The sequence below is a fragment of the Pungitius pungitius genome, chromosome 9 (assembly GCF_949316345.1).
Source record: "Pungitius pungitius chromosome 9, fPunPun2.1, whole genome shotgun sequence".
Taxonomy (NCBI): Eukaryota; Metazoa; Chordata; class Actinopteri; order Perciformes; family Gasterosteidae; genus Pungitius; species Pungitius pungitius.
In genome coordinates, this window is record NC_084908.1 from 3415695 (window position 1) to 3438556 (window position 22862).

General features: G+C 45.9%; 1 protein-coding gene across 2 annotated transcripts; it reads right to left on the reverse strand.

Annotated features, from left to right (window-relative positions):
* Positions 1–1283: 1283 nt before the first annotated feature.
* On the reverse strand, positions 1284–22701 carry palm3 (paralemmin 3). Of its 2 annotated transcripts, none has more exons than XM_037472223.2 (8): positions 21949–22701; positions 8721–8773; positions 7890–7970; positions 5108–5235; positions 4829–4901; positions 4033–4063; positions 3426–3473; positions 1284–2489 (listed from the first exon to the last, which is right to left on the reverse strand). In XM_037472223.2, the coding sequence occupies exons 2-8, from the start codon at positions 8763–8765 to the stop codon at positions 1612–1614; spliced, it is 1284 nt and encodes a 427-aa protein (XP_037328120.2). In that variant the 5' UTR covers positions 8766–8773; positions 21949–22701; the 3' UTR covers positions 1284–1611. The 2 variants fall into 2 exon arrangements, with proteins under 2 accessions (XP_037328120.2, XP_062420205.1); XM_062564221.1 differs by lacking the exon at positions 21949–22701 and adding an exon at positions 12890–13041.
* Positions 22702–22862: the final 161 nt, after the last annotated feature.

Sequence of the window (22862 nt, forward strand, 5' to 3'; positions counted from 1 at the left end):
CCGCCGCCCCCCCCGCCGCCCCACCCACGCAGCTGCCCTTTGCTGTTTGAAGAGCTGTTGACACTAAAGACTTCTGCAAATGGATCCTGCGTTGTAACATTTTGTTTGTTTGTCATTACCTTTGCCAGGAGAAGAGTGTGTGCGTGCATTTGTGAGTGTGTGTGTGCGCACCATTGCACCTCCAATTCCATTCTTGCATCTTAACACAAAAAGCACCTGACCCGCTCAGCCCGCAGGCTCACGGACCTCTCGTGGTGTCGGTGACTCACAAAATCTTTTACTAACGGTTTTAAACAGCCATTTGTCATGACTCAAAATAATAAGGGGTTTTATATGTTTTTGGCTCCAATAACACATTTATGTTCTTTAGTTTGAAAGAAGTGACGACACAAAACAACTGTGGCCACTGAGACACAACCGTTGGAAATTATTATTACGAAGAAGTGTATTTACTAAGCTAATTTAATGCCTGCTCATAACATACATTGAATTAACCTAACTACTCTTTTTCCCTTTGTTTTGTTTCAACATACCAAAAAGACCTGGGAGTTGTTGCGTGTAAAACCAGGTGCAGAATGTCCTCTTTATTCTCTTCTTTCATCTAAAACAACAAAAACTGGATGGACAAATACTGTCCCCCGCCGTCCCCTGGTTAGGACTAAAAAAACGGAAAACATTACATATAAATGCTGAATGTTTGTTCTTCATGGCGCACGGTTGGTGTTTTTGGAACATCAAGTAAATCAAGCAATGCATCACCAATGTCAGTTTAATCATTAACTCGTTTCAAAGCTGACATCTCAGACAGGCTTAATTCAGAGTGTTTGCAGTGTATGCATCCTCGCACAGACTCCTATCAAAAGCACATCCGGTAAAAATACAAAATTCATACTTTCCGGTATCTTAAAATAATCTCTTTCAAAACTGGCGATGTCCCACAAAATATTCAGTGGTGCACGCTGCTCGTAAATGACACATTTCATGCTATTAGTGTGTGTATTGTCAAAACCTGTAATAAAGTCCTTATACTTGAATCAAAAGTATCTCTAATGAAAGACCAAAATCCATATAATAATTCAGCTTAAAAATCATTAGATGCCCTCTCTGAAACGCTCCAGATTGTTGGATGTAAAATTTCATTCAATTACATTATGAACATTTCCTCAGGAGGTTTAAATAACGGTTTAAATGATAGACGGTTATTTTGGTCAACTGTAGCTACAATGTGGTTTTGTGGTCCTATATAGATCCTATGTCTGGTTGCTCACCAGAAATATGTTTAAAAAAAGAATAATTAGAAAACAAAGTCATATTTTGGTCCACATTTTGTGAGAAGAGATTTTAAAAAGAGCAGTTCCGGGTAGAGAGCTCTCCAAAGGCACTTAAACACCGACGAGTCCAGTCCGTACCTCACACAAGTCGTCAGGTTGGAGGAGTCATTTCAGAACTCTGGAGCGGGACTGAGGACGTTTCAAGATGATACACGGGGGGGAGTTAGGGTGGGCAGACAGAGACAAGAGGGCAGGAGTGTGTGTCGAGTTGCAGGGCAGTGAGACCGAGGAGGGAGGGGGGGGGGGGGGGGGGTGAATGTACACGGGGGGAGGGGGGGTTCTACATGACGGCGCAGCACTGGCAGCTTTTGTGTTTGGGCGCCTCGGCTGCCTTACCGGCTCTGGCCGAGCCGTGAGTCTCTGCGCTGCCGGAGGCTGCCGCCGGCTCTGGTCCGGTGTCGCTGGACTTTGCCCGGCCCAGAAGGGCGTCCCGCTCCCTCGGCGCGACCTCTGTCCTCCGGCTGTCCTGGGGGTCAACCAGGGGCACCTCCTGGAACTGTCCAGGAGGAGCTTTCGGCGTCGCCTCGGCTCCCTCTGGTGACGTTGCAGCTCCGCCCCCTGCCTCCAGCTCGGGGGCGAGAGCGCGGCGCTGCGCCTGGGAGTAGAGCGGCACCGAAGCCGCCGCGACGCCCTCTAGGGCGCCGGCTGGGGACTGCGCCCGAGCAGCAGCCGGGCCTTGTGAATCTTTGTCCTGCGCATCGGGTTTTTTCTCACCGTCACATCTTTCGTCGGTTGCCACGCCCGCCTGCGAGTCTCCGGGTGCCGACTGTTCCTCTGCAGCGGGTTCAAGTGCCTCGCTCTTCTCTGGTTCTGTGAACGTTTCTGGAGCCAGCTCCGTTTCCGCTTCCCCCTCCGCAGCCTCCACTCCCTCTGGCCCCGCCTCCTCGGTGTCCTTCTGGTGTGCGAGATCCTCGTCCCCCTCGTCTGTGATGATCACCCGCTCTGCTCTCATCACCAGAATGCCCTCCCCCTCTGGATTGAAGTTGACGCTTGGAGCCTGACCAGGCTCTGCCTCAAAAACGCCCAAACTCAGCGCGAGCTCCGACATGTTGTCGCCAACATCTCCGCTGGTGGAGGCCCGGGAGTCGTCGCTGGCTTCGCTACTGTTCACGAGTGGTCCAGTTTCCTCCAGTTGGGTGCGTTTTGTCTTCACTTCATCTGAAGACAACATAGAAAGTTAGTATCACTGTGAGTACCATTCATTTAAAAAGTTACCGTTGCTCATGCATTCAGACGAGGCTGAGTGAATTTGCAATCAATACCCCACACTGTCATCAACACTGATTAGTCTCTCATTGTGTGGATGCACTGTGACCTGATTGAAACTACAAGTCGCTTTGCAACCAATAAGCCAGTGCTTAATACAGCTAATTTAGTTATTGTATTGCCATTAACACAAAGTGCTGCCATCCATTAATCTCCACGCATTATGCAGAAAAGTAATTTAGCGCTGCTCTAATACACAACGCAGACGCCAGTAAAGCGTAGCGCTGTTTTAGGCCATGACGCTTATATTGTACATTTGATATTCATCGTACCGTAATGACAAACATAAAATAGGGGATGCATTTTTTAGGAACACTATTTGACGCACATGCAGACTTTGCAGTCTGAACTTAAAGACTGCAGATACAAATGGCCTATTCTCAGACCTCTCCTGTCCACCTCAGCAGCTGCTAACGTCCCCGCCGCCCTCCAGAAATGCAACGGATGCAGTTGAGTGCTTTGCATTAATATACATGCAGTCTTATTTTACATAATGTAAATATTCATTCACAGCATGTATGAACTTTTTCTAAGTTGCAGGTATGCCCGCGCCTCTCCTTCCTTTGAGATGCTAATTTCTTTGTATATGGCATGCATACAGACACATATCTATAGAGTCTTTGAGATGTGGATTAGGTTCATTAACAATAAAATGGGATCTTTTCAGGTTCAAAGGGATGACAGAGATGTTAACATCAATGAGAATACAGATGGGGGTTTAATGCGTGCACAACTTGTTTCTGGATAATTGGGCTGTTGCACTTTGTGAGAGTATTGTGCTGTACATCTGTGAGCGGTTTACGACACACAAGTCCACTCCGTACCCACCTGATCCATTGTGCTCGCCGTTCTGCACAACAGCACAGTGGACCATTTCTGAGAAGTCAAAAAACAGTATTCATTACAGGAAGACATGCAGCACAGAAATGATGAATTAGGACAAGATGGCGTATTGATTTCTCAGAAAACAATATACTTTTAAATCACACTACATCTAAGATGCACCTGCAGGTGCACTATGAGGGCTCAACAACACACCGCTGCTTCTTGTCAAAGTAAAAATAGAAGACGATAAAACTAAGAACATTCAATCAATATGTGCTGATGTAATTGGGCTATCAGGCAGAAAGCAGCGTGTCTGCACACAGTGGTGTTTAACATGATAAAGCCATGCAGGGGTGATGCGTATTGGAGCGAATAGTGTGTCGAAAGAGGCAGCGTGTGGAGGACCGCAAACCTTCGCTCTGCACTCCATTACATAATCAGCTCTTCAAATCATGTTCATCATGTCGACTCTTACACGGAGAACAATTTGCAATGATTTAGCACTTTCTTTCAAAAAGAAAAGAAAGCTGACGCGGATGCAATGTCTCTGAAATGTCCACTGTAATTGTAACATCACTCTGTACCAAAAAGTGTATTTGATCCCACTCACCTGCTTCAGGCTCTGCTTCTTTAACGGCCTCCTGTTGGGTAAGAGGAACAGTGGAAGGATTAAATTGAGCGCGACTGAAAGAGTGAAAGCGCTGATTGTGTTGCCTGAGCCTCGGGCGTGCTTACAATGCTTGAGCATCACACATCTTCCCTCATGTCGCCTGGTTAGATACACAACTCTCGCCGTTAAACATGACCTCTGCCTGGTCACAAGGGGGAGTGGCTGAGCTGGAAAGCCCCAACTGACCCCCTTTTCATAGCTTTGTGTAACATGCACTTGATCACATCAAATCAGATTATGATGCTTGTGTGTGCACCTTTTACAGTTAAAAGCCAGTTTTCGGTTTTATTAAGTCCAAAATAAACCATTTTGAGTTGTCAGACATCAGCCAGTCAGCTGACCACCCTAAATGGATTTTCCCACAAAGCATAAGGTCATACATACTCTTCCATCATGGGCTGCTGCCACTGTTAAAAAAAAAAATCATTCTCTGGAGAAAAAGGTAGGAGGAATGACCAACTTCTTTTCTTGCCATAAAAGCCTTCAGAGAGGTGAAGTAAACGCACCTGCAGAGTTGTGTTGAATGGCTTATGTAACAGGGCTGCTTTCATTCAGAAGCTCAGAACAAGAAGCGCTACGTCAAACTTACATTAAGGAAGGAAATGATTCATGTGAAAAAGCCACAGACACTAGTTGTTGGGAGTCTTCTGTGTGATGGAAGATGATGGAGCAAGCTTGTTAGACCCTTTGTGTCCACAAGGGTGAGTGGGCGAGTGTGTGCGTGCACGTTCCTCACCGTTTGGCCATCCTCCGTCTGTTCACTGTGCACCTCTTTCTCCTCCGCCAACCGTTGACTCTCTGACTGCAACCTGAGACGGACAAAAAGAAACCATCAGGTCTAAAGCCTTATTTTACGGTCCCAAAAATATTATGGTTCCACTGCAATGAAGAACCGGTCTTGCTCACTGCATGGCCACAGTGCTGGTGGAATTAAAAATAAACTTTGCCAAAGCATGCACAATGCATGACAGCAGCAAGAAATGATGCAACTACAAAAGGGGAATGCCACACACACCTGTCAATGCGCTCTTCGATCTCGTGGGCCTCGGGGCCCCAAAGAGGGGAGCGGGGGCTCGGGGCTTCCGGGGAGGTCGGGGACGAGGGAGCTTTGTCCATCAACCACTGGTCCCTCAGAGACTTTCTCTGAGGGAGGAAGAGGGAGAGGGTTATTGTCCTGCAGCATTGTTCATCACTGATATAATTATATTATTTAATAGTGGGAGATGATGGATTTGCCAAATTTAAGTTTGGTGCTATAGAGAACCATTCATATAATGGTTGCTATTCATTTAATAACTCTGGTTGTATTAGCCTCTTGGTAGCAGTATTGCTGCATTCAATGAGCAGAAGTGCATGATTGCAAAATCTGGAATTTTCTTTTGCAGGATAAGCCAAAAACATGCAAACCTGTTTGACTAATAGTTAAGAACAAATAACCAATCTATTTTCCAGAAACCATACCACATCATGATACATATATGTTGCTATAACGGTACAAAATGGTTATGTATTGTTATAATACGGTTGGTGAGTCACGGGGTGTACTGTCTTGAGCCATAAAGTACTGAACACCTGTTTACATTGACTGAGCGTTCTTTATCAGTGCGCACTCAAAATAACAGATAGTTAAAATTGCCTAAGTCAGAGTTGGTAAAAGGATGCTGATGAATCAGCTGTTCGCTGGTAAGACGTCCGTCGTCATTGTGAACTTTGTGTTTTTGCGGAGGTTAAACGTTGGCTAATCGTCAACAAACTTTTGGTGCTAGGCTAACAACACGTACGCTCCAATACAGTTTGTCTGTTGCACAGCAAGAGGGACTATTTTCTCTAGGCCAATGAAATGCGATACACAACGTGTGGTGGATATTTTTTGCTGAAAGGCAGCTTACTATTTATAATGTTGCTGGAAACCGTGTAATGAAAGCAATAAGGCCCTCGAGGCAGTAATGCATCGTCAATAATGTAACAAACCGCCATTTATTGTATTGTCAATAATGGAACAAAACCTGTTCAAGGGTTTGCTGGCACTCGGTCCTAAAAAGACCCTTGTACAGTAAATGATTGATGATATAGTACTGCCTCGAGTACATTATTGCTTGATTAAAGGATTGTATCCTTTTCGCCCATCTCTGTGAATAACATATCTTTTTTTCTTTTACATACGATTTTACATGTTGTCACATTGTGATATGTTTTATGTTTCCAAATAACTATTCCAAAAACAGAGCTAATACTGTATCTGGAGTACTTCTAGATAACGGTCCAAGGAGCTAATGTTAAGAGCAAATTGGATAAAATAATAGTTTCCTCCTCCTCCTCTACATCTATGTAGATATAGCTATATATCTATATAGATATTAGTAAGTATACTTGAATGTATGACTTTTGCCAGTGTGAACCTTCAATTTCAAATAATAGGTTGATAGAAAAGAAATACGACACAGCTTAATTTTGACTAAGAATCACAAAATGCATTGTGCGAGGTACCAAACATACAGACACACCTCATCATCAGTTACAAGGTAAAGTGATCTCTCACTATGGAAATGTAATTCTTGTTAAATATGGGCTTGTTTTTAATAGAGGGATCAGAGACAGAGTGGAGAGGTAGGATGATTGAAGCACAGTGTTCCCAACAAAACAAGAACAGGAGTCGGTGTATTTTGTAGAGCTGACTGCTCTAGTGTCCAACACACACACAAAACCCCAACATTCCTTAGAGTCTAATGCTCATTTAAATAACGCCCTGTTTCTGCGCTTTGTTCGTTTTACCTTGTGTTCCGGACCGTCACTGGGAATGTGGCACACACTGCAAAGCTTATTTTCCTCCAGGACACTACAAAAGTACATTAAAGTTGCAAATGGCGTTCCCTTGAACAAAAGTTGGATGTCTTTCGTGGTTCATTCAGAAATCACACCAAGCTAAACGTGGTGATATAATACTGCACAATCGGTAAGAGAAGGTCTTCATTCAGATGGTTGAGAGCAGGAAAGTGGGCCTATAACTGGGGCTCCAGGGCGGCTTAGTCACAGCCGCGCTGCAGCCCGGCTGACCTCGGTTTAACGGCTCTTTCAGCGGCCCTTGAGCTGGACAATAAACTCCTTCCAGCTCTGGGAAACGCCGGTCCGCAGGTGACCCAGTCAAGCGGAAATACACAGAGTCGGTCTGCAGGGCCCTTCTACTGTAGTGAATCCATTCTAGAAAACCGCACACCCCTCCAGCCTATGGCCCCACTGTGCCACCCCCTCAAAAAAGAGCCTGGCAAATGTTATTCGGCATAAAGAGTCCCGCTCTGTCCGCCTCACCCCCCCTCCCCCCTCCTTCCCTCCTATTACATCCTTGCAACTACCATCAGGGGTTAGAGTCAATGTCAAAAGTAATGAATGCACTAGAAGCAACGATGATGAGAGCGAGCACCCACATGGTCGTTCCACATTGGTCTCAGCTCCATTGTACAGATACCAGCTTGGAGCGCTGTGGAGTGTGCACAAACACACACACAGACACAAGGCGGGCACACGACCTGCACACAAAATTCACACAATTTGAGGAATGTGCCTGTCCCCCCCTCGGGGCCAGCGTAGTATGGAGGAGTAGGAAGTGGGAACGAAAAACAATAGCAGCTCGGAAGAGAGCGCGAGGAAGGTTCACAACCAGGAAGTGCTGGGGGCTGTGCAGTTCGTCTTGGTGTGTCTGTGTTTATGTGTGAAAAGAAACAACGGGCTGGAATCGGCCTGCAGAGGATTTGACCTCAGTGAAATGACGGCTGCGCTAATGCCGGGTGTGCGGGTCAGACCTTGAGCTGCTGTTGCCTGAGCTTCTCGTCCTCCGCGTCTCTCCTGGCTCGGTCCTGCTCCTCCTGCAGCCGACGCTTCTCCTGATGAGGGAGCGGATCGTTGAAGAAAGGGCATGCGTCCATTCAGATGTGGAGAAAGACGGCGGGAGGTCGAAGCGGCAGGTGTAAATGAAGAAAGGGAAACAGAGAAAGCAAAGAGACGGCAGTGAATAAAACATCACCGGGAAAGAGTAAACAACAAGGACACCTGGTCAGCCATCTGCCACCAAGACACCGTCACTTCAGGCATACTCTGTGTCGCATGATGTGCGGAGCAGCTGTCTCCATGGCAACCCGGTGTTGTTTTTCGTGGGACCCAGGACACCCTGGCACGCCGCACAGCTTACCCCATGAATTATTCAGGACCTACGGACGGCTCTGGGAGCTGTGGCAGCGCTGCAAGTGCAGGGTTCATGCAGTTGTCCAGTGGCAACAGATTTTTTTTTTTTTAAAAGGGAGCTACGGCGCTACTCTCCCTGTTCTAATTTCTTTGTTGATTTCTTTTTTGTCTACATAGAAAGGTGATCAATGCGACCTTTAGCAGTACCTCAAGTCTCCAATTTGGATTTGATTATGCATTTCTTAAGGAAATCCTGGAACTTTCAAAACATAATCAAACTCCTGTTGGGGCTAATCAGCTACTCCACACCAGACTCCCTCCACTTCATGGCCTTCTGTGGGTTTAACCCATTCCTATCTTCTCTTGATAGCAGTCACTGGATTTGTCTTCACACAGATAAAGGCCTGCATGGGTGTGTGTGTGTGTGTGCGTGCGTGTGTGTGTGGACTCACAGCAATGGCCTCCAGCCTCTGTTGGTACTTCTCCGTCTCATCCATCCTGGCAGCTGTGACACAACAAGACAGGGTAGAATGTCAGAGGTTGAAAGAATACAGTAATGCCCGGCCGAGAGGAGCCATGAACCTTTCTAGTCTTTGTGGCCTTTTGGGACTTCAAGTTGTAGTCGACTGATGTAAAACATGTCTGGAGCGGGCGGACGTGCATTCTGTCGGCTTCCTTGGGGGGGGGGGGGCGGCGCGTACAGGAAACACTGATATCTGCATTAGTCCCCAAACTCAGAGTCCCACAGGTGCTAAATATAGACCGAAGAGCATCTCTTAGGGGGGAGGACCGCTCGGATCCATGGTGACTTCCCGTCAGATGATGCATGTACGTACCTAGACATCAAACATTCGGAAAGTGTACACCTGTGAAATGGCGATGCTTCACAGACTTCAACTTTTACGATTTGTGAAACTTGTATCGTGGTACTATTTACATTTGTGAATAATCACCCTCAAGCCCCCCCACCAAAAGGGACGATATTTTAGCTCCTCAAACAGGGAGACACATGACAGAGCATAGACTAGTCGGCTCACAGCAACTCTGTCATTAGGGAGTTCCTGCCATCAAAAGCCATAACTGCTTTTAGTTTACTTTTTGGGAGAGAGAGAAACTTTGTTCTACATGGAGTTCTGCACTGAGTGCATTTCTTAAATTTTTATTTTTTTTAAAAATGACATTTTTAAAGACTAAAAATGCTAAGGATTATAGGAAGAATAGTGTTCCTGTAAATTGGAGCTTTATCCTCGTTGGCAGCAATAATTTCCCAGTCTCTGACAATCCCGCTTGCCGTGTTGAGAGATCTGTTCTACCCCCAAAAACACATTTAGCCATCACAGCAACATGGATCTCCTATGGGGAGATCTGAGCAATGCGGCGCCCTATTTCGGGAACAACTACCACACTGTCACTGCCGCTGTCGCTAATCGCCATCACAGAGCTTTGAAGCGCAAAATATGTGCTTACCAAGGAAAGTGCACGCACACACACACACACACACACACACACACACACTACATAACCTGTCTATGGACGGCAACGAGAAGCTACAGATCAGCCACATGACTCATTTATGCCCCCCAAAACCTGACACTCACATCCTCCACAAATGAGGTTTTTCCATCTCCCCAGAAGGCAACTCAGTGGAGCCGACGCTTTTGTTGCTCCTCCAACATGGAAGATGTTACAGGGCCAAGAAACAACACCTGCAGGAATCCTGCAGGGTCCTCCAGGTGTGTGGGGCGAAAAGGGCCCATATGAAACAATGTGAAAAATGTGGGCGCACTGCGCACAGAAGGGAAGGGGGGGATGGAGGAAGAAGTAAGGGGGGGATGTTTTCATGTTTTGAAACACACCTCTAGCATGCCTTTTCTTATGCTGGAGTTCTCGGGAACTGAGGAGGTGAGACAACGCAGACAGGCAATAAAGACTCAGAGAGACAGGCAGAGCGCGAGGATGCCCTTCTCACAGAGGTAGAAGGGAACAATCTGACAGCGGCAGGGCTCTGAATGACTGTAGGTGCAGAAACGGCTTACACCATAAGCCTCCGTAGGGAGTGGAGGCTCGTGTCTCATCAGGGCTCCAGGAGAGCGCCTAGAATAGCAGCCAGAGATAAACAAGCAAACACAAACAGAGGCTTTGATGAGGAGGTATTGAGGAGCTCCCCGTAGACACCCGCGCCAACTCCGATAATTAGACATGATACAGGAAGGGTGGAGGGTGGAGGGGGGGGGGGGGGCTGACAAAGTCAAAGAGGCAGAGAAAGTCAAGATGGTTACGGAGCAGAGTTGAACAAGATGATGCAATTCAGATCCACCAAATCCAAAAAGTTCATCAGGATGACCTGGGACTCCTGGTTCCGGACGCAGCATTTTTTTTTCCTGAGGTGCTCACAATTACATTTGTGAAATAATTGCAGAGTAAGTAAATCAACTTCTGAGCAATTTTAGCGTCACTGACTACTCTGAGCACCAAGTACAGGAATTAATAACAACAAAAGGGACCTTAATCTGCATAAATGTCTATCAATTTTATGTTTGCTCCCTTTTTTTGTTTGTGCTGATCCGATCTTGGATTTTTATGATCCTTCGTAGCCCTAAACGACAAGCTATGAATGTAATTCAGACCAAAATAACGATAGTAAAAATACAACATGGAAAGTCAAGGTGACAATATTATAGATACTTTAAACCATTCAGGCTTGTTTGTAGATCCGTAAATCTGTTCTTTATTTGGCCGTGTTCACATTAGAAAACCAATCGGACATGTTATTAATGAATCCTTGCACCTCAACTGTGAATTCTCACACAACTCCCACAAACCTTCTCGTGGTTTTCAGAAGGCACGGACGCCCTAACATGGGATGTGCGACTTGTTCGCTGCACACAGCACCCGACGCGGCTCAGAAACAAAGCGCGGGTGGAAAAACACAGGAGACTACACAGAGACTCTGCTCCAATAAATAATAACAACATAATACGTGGCCTACACACAAACACTTGACAGCTGAGGAGGTTGAAGTCTGTCTGAACTCAGGGGGAAGAACTCACACACACACACACACACACACACACACACACACACACACACACACACACACACACACACACACACACACACACACACACACACACACACACACACACACACACACACACACACACACACACACACACACACAGAGTCCCCCCCACCGGTTCACCTCCCTCCCCGTACCTCCCTCACACCTGGGACAAGACAAAAAGCTCATAGCAGTAGAGGTCCAGAGGGGACACCAATGCATTCTGTGTTAATGCTGCAGTCATTAGATCATCTGTTCATGAGTCAATGAACCCTTTCATCAAGCAAAAAATCACTGATAAAAATATGAACCAAAGCAGAACCAAAAGGCTATTTTGTTTTGTAAGCATGGTCCACCTGGACTCGAGGTTAAACAATTAAATTTTGCCAGAAATCAGAAACCAAAATCGGTGACAATTTCACACAAAAGTCAAAAAGGTAAAATGACTTTTGTTGCCAGACAACCGCTAGGCGGTAATCCGACTCCGCCCGTGAAGTCTTCTCTGTTAAACTATGGCACTGAGGTCAAAGATGGAGCATTGTGGAGAAGTGAAACCGGACTCGTCGTATTGGAGCTCTGCAGCAGAGCTGCGACTCCGCCACGTTAACCGGAAGCAAGTAGTCAAATGTTTGAGATCATTTTGTGATATGGAATTTCGTCAAAACGTCATTTATTTTAAAAGGAATAGGTCAATGTCATGTTTTCATATAACAGGTTATGCTTTCTGCTTTTGCATTGCGTATTATCAAATGACCTTCAGCTAGTTAAATTCTGTTTCTGATACACAGCTACTAAAGAGTACGGACTACAGACAAATTACAGCCAATAAATCCAATGTTACAGGCAGCAAGCCAGTACAAATGTGTCATGTGTCATATTAGAGTTAATCGCTTTCCCTTCAAGAAAGTTGGTACAAGGTTAATCTTTGGAATCTAGGACTTAAAATAAGCATAACACCACAGTCAACTAAGTGATGAAATTACACCTGTATTTGGTCAAATTAAAACCAATTAGAGCTTGACAGAGGGAGAGTGTGTGTGTGTGTGTGTGTGTGTGTGAGTGTGTGTGTGTAAAGAAAGGTTATTCAGTCTCACTAAAAAACTCAGCATGCAACATTCCTCCTGCCCTGCTGCTGCTGCAAAAGAATGTATATTTGCTTTTAGTGTGTGTGTGGGTGCGTGCACATGTTTACATAACAATGTATATTTGCCTCGTGGGGTGCCATGGAGCCTATAGGCCGAGTGTCAGTGTGGTGACTTTAGCTCTGTGGGAACAGATGGGACAACAGTGGGGTGTCTGCTATGCAAAACCCGTAAGAATCATTTAGCATCACAGCTTTCTGCTCTTGGACGCAACGCAACACACACACACACACACACACACACACACAGCTAACCCCCACCCAGTCCTTTTTCCCACCAAACACACACACACTCTCTGTTTTGGTGTGCAGCTCAATCATGATCAGTCATTATTTCCAAACTGAGCGAAACGGCAAAAAAAAAAAAACAGCGAGTAAATAAAGGTGAAAAAAAACAGAGAAGGGCAATCAGTACGCACAGCGTGAGCTGCCGCTGCCTAACACCAATGACTCGGTTGTAACTTGTGGAGTAGGACATCAGTGACGGCATCCAGGAGCCACAGCACAGGAAGTGGCTAGAAGAGAAAAGATGTCAATGAAGAGCACATGTTGCAAGAAGTGAAATCCATGGTGACGTTATGGCATCAGCAAGCAGCTTATTCACATGTAATAATAAAACAAATGGGGATTGCACCTGTTATTAGAAGGGGGAGCGTGCAGGGATGGACAGGCGCTGCAGTGGAGCGTGAAAGGAGCTTTGACCCTTTTGGTCTCGGCATCGCTAGACAAATCCCTGATGTTATTAATGCAAAATGAATGTGCGTAATATGTCCCTTAGATAGATGAAGTGTTTTTGTCTATAAAAGGGTCAGGAAATACAGAAAGTGCTTGCTCCATCCTGATCTCACATATTTAGTCCATCATCACATTTAATGCACTTAACGTCAGAACGTATTTACAGTCTGACTGAATTGGATGAATCTGTAAACACAGGCCACAGAGTTGCTAAAATAGCTTAAGGTCCAAAAAGGAGTAGGAAGGAAAGGGGGGAGGGAGTCATTAAAAAGGCCACCCAGTGACATTTTGTTTTTGTGTGATGATGCAATTACTCTGCCGTTAGACCGCCGGCCACCCTGCTTCTGTGCACTTTGAAGTTTCTGCTCCATTTTGTGGAGGCGAGAAGGGATGGAGGTGGGAGGGGGTGATTACAGTGGAGACAGAAGGGGAGAGAGAGGGTGACAGAGGTGAGGTACAGTAGATTATGTGCCCTCAGTTATGTGCCCTCAGTCACATTCAGGGCTGCCATCACATTTCACATCCAATACAAAAAGTTTCATTCATTTCCAATAGCAGTATTAGCGAGGCCACCGTGGAATCATCTTTGCTTTGGAGCGCGTCACATCTCCTCGCTCACGGCCCACTGGACTGCAAGAGCAGAGCCGAACAAGAGGGTAGCATGCAAGTAGTAGACGGTTTTGAAAGGGAAATATGACTGGAGGACAGTTCCTGTGAGACAGAGAGAGAAAGAATTCCAGGGCCTCAGAATATCCTTCCAGCCGTTTGTTTGGGAACAGGAAGAGCACAAACAGCGCTGTCCTCCAGACGGTCAGTGACGCAACACGCAATCGCAAAGACCCTGATCTCTGGACCCGCTCATCCTCTGCCGCCGTCCGGCCGCTCAGGAAGAGCCCGCCTCAAAAACACACACGGCCGGCTCGCTGTTAAACAAAGTCCTGGATGGCGCTTCGATCGCCGCAGAGGCAGTAACTGGACAGAGCGGATTGCTGTAAAGTGCTTTTTCATCAGGCATCGATTTCCCGCTGCTTTACAGACCGCTGCAGAAATTGCATTATTGGAGATGGAAGGCTAGTCAAGAAATAAATAAATCTGACACAGTTGAAGGGTGTGTGTGTGTGAGAGAGAGAGACTGAATTTGTGGAGCTTGGCTGCCGCATCAGCACGCGGCCAAGTGTCTTCTTGATTGACAGTCCAGGTCAGGGGGAATGAAAACTCTGCATTGCACAACTGCACAAAGTACACCACAGGTTCACTCGGCGCTACTTTGCAGGAGAGTCCGACTTCAGTCCCAGACTGGGGGAGTAACACAGAGGCTCGCACACCCAAGGCGCCATTTAAACCCGACAGTGCAGTACCGATCTGCGACCAAGCGTCAAAGGCATCGCAGCCTTAACCCTAAATCAAAAGGAATCAGAGTATAGCATCTCAAGACCCACACACACCCCCACACTTAACTTGTCATGGTTACAGTGGACTCTTTGGTTGCTTTCACACGTGCAGTCCGGTCCTTTTAGTCCCATTAGTTCTGGTCCATCGAGTGTTCTCACCGGAGGTGTCAGAATTATGTTGTTGGGACTGACAGGTAACACATTCACTGGGCGGCTTTCGGCAATCTGCATAACCACAGCTACACGGATTCATGTGTGAAAATCTAATTGCAGTGATTGACAGCAAGTTCTGGCACACGCGGGCATGAAAACAATGGCGAGGCTGCCTGGGTGTGTGGAGGTGGTGCGGGGGAGGAGGTTCCTCCAAGTACCAGCAAGAAATGAAACACAACACGCGGAGTTTGGGTTAGATATTAACCAATTTAGTGGGAACTCGGTTGCGAAAAACACAGCCCAACAGGTGTCAGTACTTCAGGAGTGGAATGTGCCACCATTTTCAGCACAACTTTTGCCAGAATAACTAGGTAAAAAGGGGGGGGGATACCACATAAACAAAAAAAAGCGTAAACATAAAAAGCTTGTTTGATCAGAACCAACCGGAGTAGGCAAGGTGCAGAAGCTGTGTTTGGACGGCATGGTGTGGCTCTGCAAGACTCGACTCACTTGTTGGTTACAGGTGCCTTCTCTCTATCACAGTTCTACTGAAGCTGGTCCCTAACCCCAACAGCCACGTGGAACCTCAACAAAGCAGGTAGTACAAAAAGTGGATCCCGAGTGCTCAGTGGAAACTTTATCCACCGTGTTTGTCTCACCGGGCCCATTGACATGTCCAACGCTGTCGGCCATTATCTCGAATCCAAAGCATCAAACATGTTCACGGCCCTGTGCGTGGTTCCCAGTGTGGGCAAGCATGATCCCCGGCCATGTCAAAACCACCATCTGCCATTTTAAATAATAAAATGTGGGAGGATTCGGGGTGAGACAATCACTTCAGGAGCCATTAAGTTGAGCAGCTAAAGCTGCGCGGCGTGGATGCGTCATGTTGGCCCACTCGGTGCGATTAACGTACAGAATTATCCGTTTAATCCGGCTGTGAAGAAGTCACATTGTTGCATTGCTCTAATTTCCCAGGGAGGTGCACTTTTGGACGCTTTGAGTTATAAAGCTTACAACAGCTTTGTAAAGTCCGTTACTCAGAGAAATTGTTCATCAGGGATTGTCAGACTGGATTACATATAGCTTTTTCCAATTTTTTAATATAATTTTTAACACATTAAGTAGAGTTATTCACTCAAGGCTATCAAACATCAGCCATTAGGACTTTCCCATGCATATAAGAGAATTTAAAACAAGCTGTTAAATCATTAATAAAAAAACTACAGTTTATGTGGCAGGATCAAACATCCCATGTTATGTTTGAGGTTCAAACCTTGCATTGTTATTTGATTGTCCAACCCATTTGTTATCTTTAACGCCGCATGACGGACGGAATCAGTGTGGTTTCAATGTTTTGGCCTTTGTAAACTGTTCTGTCTCCAGCTATATCTCCTCTATATAAGATTTGATAACAGTGCAAATGTGATGCATGACATACGCTGCATACAAGTCTCTGCCTGATGGCATCCAACGACGAGGTAATGTAAAAGGTCAACACTTTTTTCCCCGCCCATTCACATTTGGTTCAAGCAAAACCCAGTTCAAGAATCTGGACCGGCATTGATGGGAGTCCTTGTCATGACCCGCCTCCAGGCTGACACGCCATGAAGAGAAGGTACAAACTGTAGGAGGAGGAAGGAAGACGTCATAAATGGAAAACCCACGAGAGCGGCGCGCAGAGAGGGGGTCGAGGCTGGAGACACCTGTACTGACGAAACACTAACATCCGTTAACATCCGGCTCATCAAGTTCACTCTGAAAGACCTTACAGTGTCTGCCTGTTTCCAGTTCGGTGGTATCTCACATGCCGACACATGCAAAAGTGATTTCACAAGTCCCAAGTTTGTAATGTGGCACTAGTGCGGTCTGTTCCTGGTTTTAGAGGCTGCAGTCACTTTCTGAAATTATCAGACATTTTTTCAGATGATGTCACCATTGGTGCTGGGAAAATTTGATGCCAACTTTTCGCTGTCGTCTGACATTTGAGAAGCAACACAATCAAGCATAAAAGTCATCAACATATTAATAGTAACATTAACAATTGAGCAGACAGGTAGGATTCGCACAGCCAATGACCAAGGAGCACTTTGAAGAAATAATGAGCAGAGCGATGTGCTCAGTGTGGGTCTTCACCGAGACGTCTGCTCTGAGATCTCATCACTCGTCACGCTGTGCACTAGAAAGACGCTCAGCTGTGCTCGCGGTAAGCAGGTTTAGACAGGTGGTGTTCCCACAGCGCCGCACATTACAACAAACAGTAGGGCGTGAGTCGAATCCCACAGGGCAACAAACTCACTGGGATACTGGTAATGTTTTTTTAAACTATTTTAGGATTGCACTAATGACTTCTCTGATTCCTCTTGAGCACACATAGGAATTATCTTGGCTTTAAGAAAGAGTGTGTAAGACCTGCATAAGCTTGTTTTAAAGATTTGTCCGTCTTTCTTTGCAGGATTAGTGCGTGCGTGTCTCTTTCTCTCAAACAGGTTTGGAGAGGAATGCAGCGCCGGTGTAAGCCGGTCTCGGTTCATTTTTGCCATTGTCATGCAGTCAAAAGCCTGAAGGCCTTTGAGCCTCGGGTCGTTGTCAACACACACACACACACACACACACACACACACCAGAATCAAGCCGCACAAATCAGGACAGCACAGTGGAGCATTACAAACACGGTGCGTCTGCAGGTCATTCACCAGCAGCTGATAGAATGCTGCCACGCAGCTTCTGTCCCTCTCTAACAGAAGGGTGCACGCCCGTCACCCTGTCCACGTTTAGTCGGGCGGCGTAATGTTTAACTTTCCGCCCCCTTTTGCTCGTCAGCGCTGTGGACAAACTAACTGAATTTCAGCCCATGGTTACAAGAAAATACAGAGACGATCCACTCGTCCTTCAGAATGCCTGCACTTATGGCTGTGAAAGCGATGGAGGGGGCACTCACACCGAAATCACCTCGAAGCATTCTTCTTTTAGCTTGCTTTGAGATGTATTGATTTTCAAATCAAATCCTCAAATTTTCAGAGGGCGCGTTATGTAAACAGGATCAAACCAAATCTCAGCAGCAAACATTTCACCTCTGCGATTGGCTCAATGTCACATATCTGTTCCTCAGGTTAAAGATTACTGTTGCCACGTAGGTGAGGACATGCAACCGTTACATATTGAATTCAGAGACGTAGGAAGAAATAAAAATAAATCAATTTGACGTCTGGCTTGTAAACCCTGTTAACTGGTATCCCTCTGTGGACTCGGCTCTCTTTAAAGTGACAGTTTTATTATGGTATTTGGTACGCAATTGGATGCAGAGTGCACCTCTTTTCTGGCAGTAGGGTTGTTGACAGAGGACACATTCCTCTCTTGTGATTCATTAAAAGAAAGGCCTGGACACATAAACCAATAAACTTGTCAGATGGACTACATTACAACGAAAATTCTCTAGTAGCATTTTCCCCTAATGTTTGGTTCCAGAGCCATTCATAGCAGGGTTAAAGAGGTCTCACAGAGTTCCTCTGTCAACAGCACACCACCACAGCTGAACCAGGGTCAGCAGCCGGCTGCCCCGCTTTCTTTTTTTTAACAGGTCATGGTTTAACACACTTCTAGCAACTCGTGTGTTAAACCATTTTAGAAGACATGTCAGTAAACCAGGGCAGTAAAACATTGCTTATGGCAACATGTGTATGGGTGAAACGAAAAGGTTCAAATCACACGTGAATCCTGTACATGTGGCCTGCATTTCTACCACCACTCACTTCAGCAAAAGCCACCGAAAACACACAAATAAAACCAAAACCAAAGGCTCAGCTTGGCAAACGCCTTTCAGTGTGTGATGTGGGTCTGTCGTTGGCGTTTTCAGCCTCCCCACAATTGGTGAGCTTCTTCCTAATTGGTTGTAAAGTGGCACCTAAGACTGTTTTTTGGCAATTAGCCAGCCTAACCGGTTTCAACAGCTTACTGGCATTGCTAAATTGTCATCACTTCCTCTCTCCTGCCACAAAGATTTACACACAGTCAGGATTTGCTCCATGTCCATTTGTTCATCAATTCATAATCACAAACCACTGAATTGTAGGCAAAGGCTTCCTAAATGAAGAGACTAGACTTTCATGGCAAAGGGGGAATTGAAGAAGCTACAGGGCTTTTCCCAACAACCCCTTTTTAGAATGCATCTGCCCAGACCACCACCGTTACGGTCTAATCCTTGTGTGCTTGATTAACAAATAGATGCCCGTCTCAAAAGACAGCAATAGAGTAAACTTTATAAACTTCATCTTTGTTCTTCTCTCATCAAGTGTCAGCCAGGGTTTCTGAGGCTTCAAGTCAATAGACTATTGCAAATGAAAGAAATACCACACACAGACACGAACAAGGCGAATGATTTAAAGAACGCTGTCTGAAACCCCCGTCTGTTGCCTAAACAACACACAGACAAAGGATAAGAGGACATGCACAAAAGGTTGAATCAGTGGGTCTAGTGGAGGCTTGAATGAGTGGTATCTCGAGTACGTGAGAAGTGACATGGATGGGGACATTACGCAGGAACACGCCGCCGGTCACGTGAGCTCACTGGAGAATAATTCGGGGCGTTTTGATTTCCTTGTTCTAAAACCTGCGATAATCTTCACCCATTCTACTTTAAGCTGTATTAACAAAAAGCATGCTGCCCGTACAGTTATGTACAGGTAAACCAGAGTCTATTTGTTCCCTTTATTTATTTCTTTCAGAAGTTGTTTCCCGGAGAAAGAACTACTTTTCATCGAAAAAAGAAAAGCTAGAACAATAAAGAAGAAACATTGTGTGACCCGATCTCTTGTTAGCAGGTGAACCGTCTTCCTTCGTTCTAATCTTTTGCACAGCCATAATAAAAACAACAGCCGGCGGCACGCTATCAGCCAGTGTGAGCTGTGGCAACACGACCCAAAGAGAGTGCAGGGTCGAAATGTGAATATTATTATTTGTTTGTATGCTCACAGGATATCAATCAATCATCAAGCTTTGCTAAACCCATTTGAACAGCTTGGTTTGAAACATAAAAAATGAAAAACATACCAGCAGTGATTATAACAATGATACATTAAGAGGAAAAGAATCTCAGAATCTCATAAAACTTGTAAATCTGTAGATGGACACGGGGTATACAGGGGCAATGTGGCAATGAGGAGAATCCATCCATCACCCAGGTTGCCACACAAGGACATTAATATGTCCCAGCTACACTGGTCTCCTCCCCTCTACTTTACTGATCCATAAGGCTGCCTCCACCTTGTGAAAGTTGCTTTCTCTCCCAGACACAATTTAAAAAGAGAAAAACTCTCTGCTTGGTGATGCTGCCACACATTTTCTCAGGGTCTTTTAACAACTACCCCTCCCGCTCCCGCCTCTCTTGCTCTGCATTTTAAGGAGATTTCTGCCACTTCAGAACAAAACCAAACACGCAAGTGACTGGCCCATCGGCTTGGGCTCCATGCTATCTTTTGCCGGCGTCAAAGCAGAAACAATTTCATCAGAACAAACAGGCCAGCGGATCAGACAGTTATATCACTTTGGCTTTGTGCACAAAGCTACAGAGCTTTTAGTTACACGTGGACAATACTATGGGATGGTTGCACCAGAGAGACGACAACAATAGCAGGGTAACAAATCTGATCTTATTTTGGCCGATAATAGTTTTCTTCATGCAAGACAATATGTTAAATGTGCATTTAATGTCAATTCTGAAATGTACTTTACCAATGGAAACATAGCTGACTGATGCGGGGTAAACATTCAGAGGTCTGTTTTAGGCCATAGCTAATAGTAATTTAGGGATTTAACGTGTTGGTAAATCGGTTACTATTGCTGCTGCGCAGCTCGTGTTGACCACAACCACAGCACTGCTGCAGGTCACGTCCTTATCGAGTGTGTGTGTGTGTGTGCGTGCACCTCTGTGTCTGTCCATGGTTAATCTCCATGCAAACTGCATTATATTTCAGGTGGTCAGTTATGATCAAGGGCCTCTCAAGGTTGAGGCTCTACCTCCTGCTTAATACGGACATTGACCACCCAATGACTCACTGGCGTCGCGGTGGGGGAGAAACCGTTGGCTCAGTATTTTTAGGTTTAGCTAACCGCTAACAGGTAACGGAACTACAGAGGTTAATGGCCAGTGACCCCATTTGAAGTTTATGTAATAATTATCCCAGGGCAGACTGTACAACACGTTGCTTCAACAAACAGCTTCTTTTGTCTGCTGTGACATTTATATGTCCATGAATCCTGTGCAGTGATCCTTTATGTGCCACAAGTATGCTTGTGAACATTACCCTTGAGAAAGGCTTCCTGTGAGTGAAATTCCACCAGAGGTTGGTAACGCCCACTGTGTGTGACCCCCAAGGCCCTCAGTTCTTCGGCCTGACAGGAGAAGAGCCGAGTCAGGAGCTCCTGCTGGGATCTCTGCTGGAGGATCCGTGTGCTTGCGATGCAGAAACTGGGCTTAGCACAGACCTAGCAAAGCTCTGGCTAAAAGTGATGAAACAGCACTGTGTTTCGCGGTAAAATGGGTGAGTCACGGATATCAAAGTCAGACAACCAACGTGCAGTTCTTCCGTTACACAGGATTGGAGATCTTGAAGGCAGACTGAGCTGCAACAGCAGCCAGGAAAGTGTGAAAAGGAAGCCCCACAATCTTATCCACCGCATCATAAAACTGTTGTTAAAGCCCTGCAGACTTGAAGCTTTTGGACTTAATTACTTCAAACTGACAGAAGATAAACTTGCGGAAAACACCTATGAATATACACCTAATGCTGAGAGAATTGTGAAACTCATCGGCTACTGCAAGCACGTCATGGATTATCTTTAAAGATTAACACCACAAAAGCCATGATAAGAGGGCTACTGTCAATTCACAATCCTGCACGGTGAAGGTCTTGTGCAAGGGGAAAATGTGCTTTATCTGTACAGTTGATCTGGAGAGGGACAGAAAACGACCATGTAATATTTCAGACGGTATTTTAAATTAGTATATTAAAAAAGGTAATATTAGGTATCTACTGGTTTGCAATGGTTAACAGAGGTCAGAAGAGTCAACAGCTGCTGGGGCTGTTGGGCTCGGCTCGGCTCTCTTCCACCTCTTGGCCCGGTTTCAATAGGTGTCAACCGACCACCACGCACACCGAACGGGTCCGCACACAAAGGCTTTGGCCGGAGATACAACTTACCTGTTCAAATGTGCCCACTCGATACGTCGAGTCCAGAGAACCGAGGGAGGGAGACGAAACCAGGTCGGGAGGTGGAGGCGCGACAGACCGAGGAGGAGAACAAAAAAAAGAGCAAAGTCGCCCTTGAACAGTAATTCGTAATTAGCTAGCAACAAAGCTAAAATAGCTCAAAGTTCCCCGTGTAACAGAACACCTGAGTTAGCCTCCGCGCTGAGCTCCGCGCTGACGTTTATTAAACTTTTTTTTTAAAATGTTACAGGTCCGTAAAGTTGGTTTCGGAGATAAGGTGATGGCGTTTTTGTTGTTGTTTGTTGTTGTGTTTTTTTAAACCAACCAAAAAAAATTAATTCCAACACGAGGCAAAACCGTCCGGGGCGAGCCGCTCGCGCGCCGCCTCCCTCCGTGTGTGCTACAGTCTGCGAGGAGCAACAGAGAGCGGGTCTGTGCGCCGGTTACCTGACTCCAGCCCCGCGCGCGAGGCCAGCCCTCCGCGCGCCGCCCGCGGCCTCGCGCTTCCTGTTGTTGTCCATGACTGCGGGTAAACAGCGGCTCGCCCGACCGCATCAGCTCGAGGCGACGTGTGGCGTGTGTGTGTGTGTGTTTGATTTTTATTTTGTATTTGGGTGCCAACGTTTTCATCGTTACAGTCTCATGCGTGGGCTGGATTTAGTAATGTTGTATACCGTTACTTTAGGGTTATAGACATCGGAACCCATCACCACGTGATGTGTTTCTTGTTGCTCAAGGCCATTTCCTGTTGTCACAGGTGATTTTCATTATCCAAGCTAAATAAGAAAATAAGAGGTAACATTTGGTTGAATTAATAATTATTTTTTGACCGGTGGTTGAATGTCTTTGGGCGTATTTTAATGAAAATGAATTGCTACAATAAATGGTTATGACTGACAGATGAG

Coding starts and splice junctions, on each gene's coding strand:
- palm3 (XM_037472223.2), bottom strand. CDS start 8,765: ATGGATGAGACGGAGAAGTACCAACAGAGGCTGGAGGCCATTGCT. Junction 5,236..7,889: donor TCAGGCAACAGCAGCTCAAG/GTCTGACCCGCA, acceptor TTCCTCCCTCAG/AGAAAGTCTCTGAGGGACCA. Junction 2,490..3,425: donor CGGCGAGCACAATGGATCAG/GTGGGTACGGAG, acceptor TGTTGTCTTCAG/ATGAAGTGAAGACAAAACGC.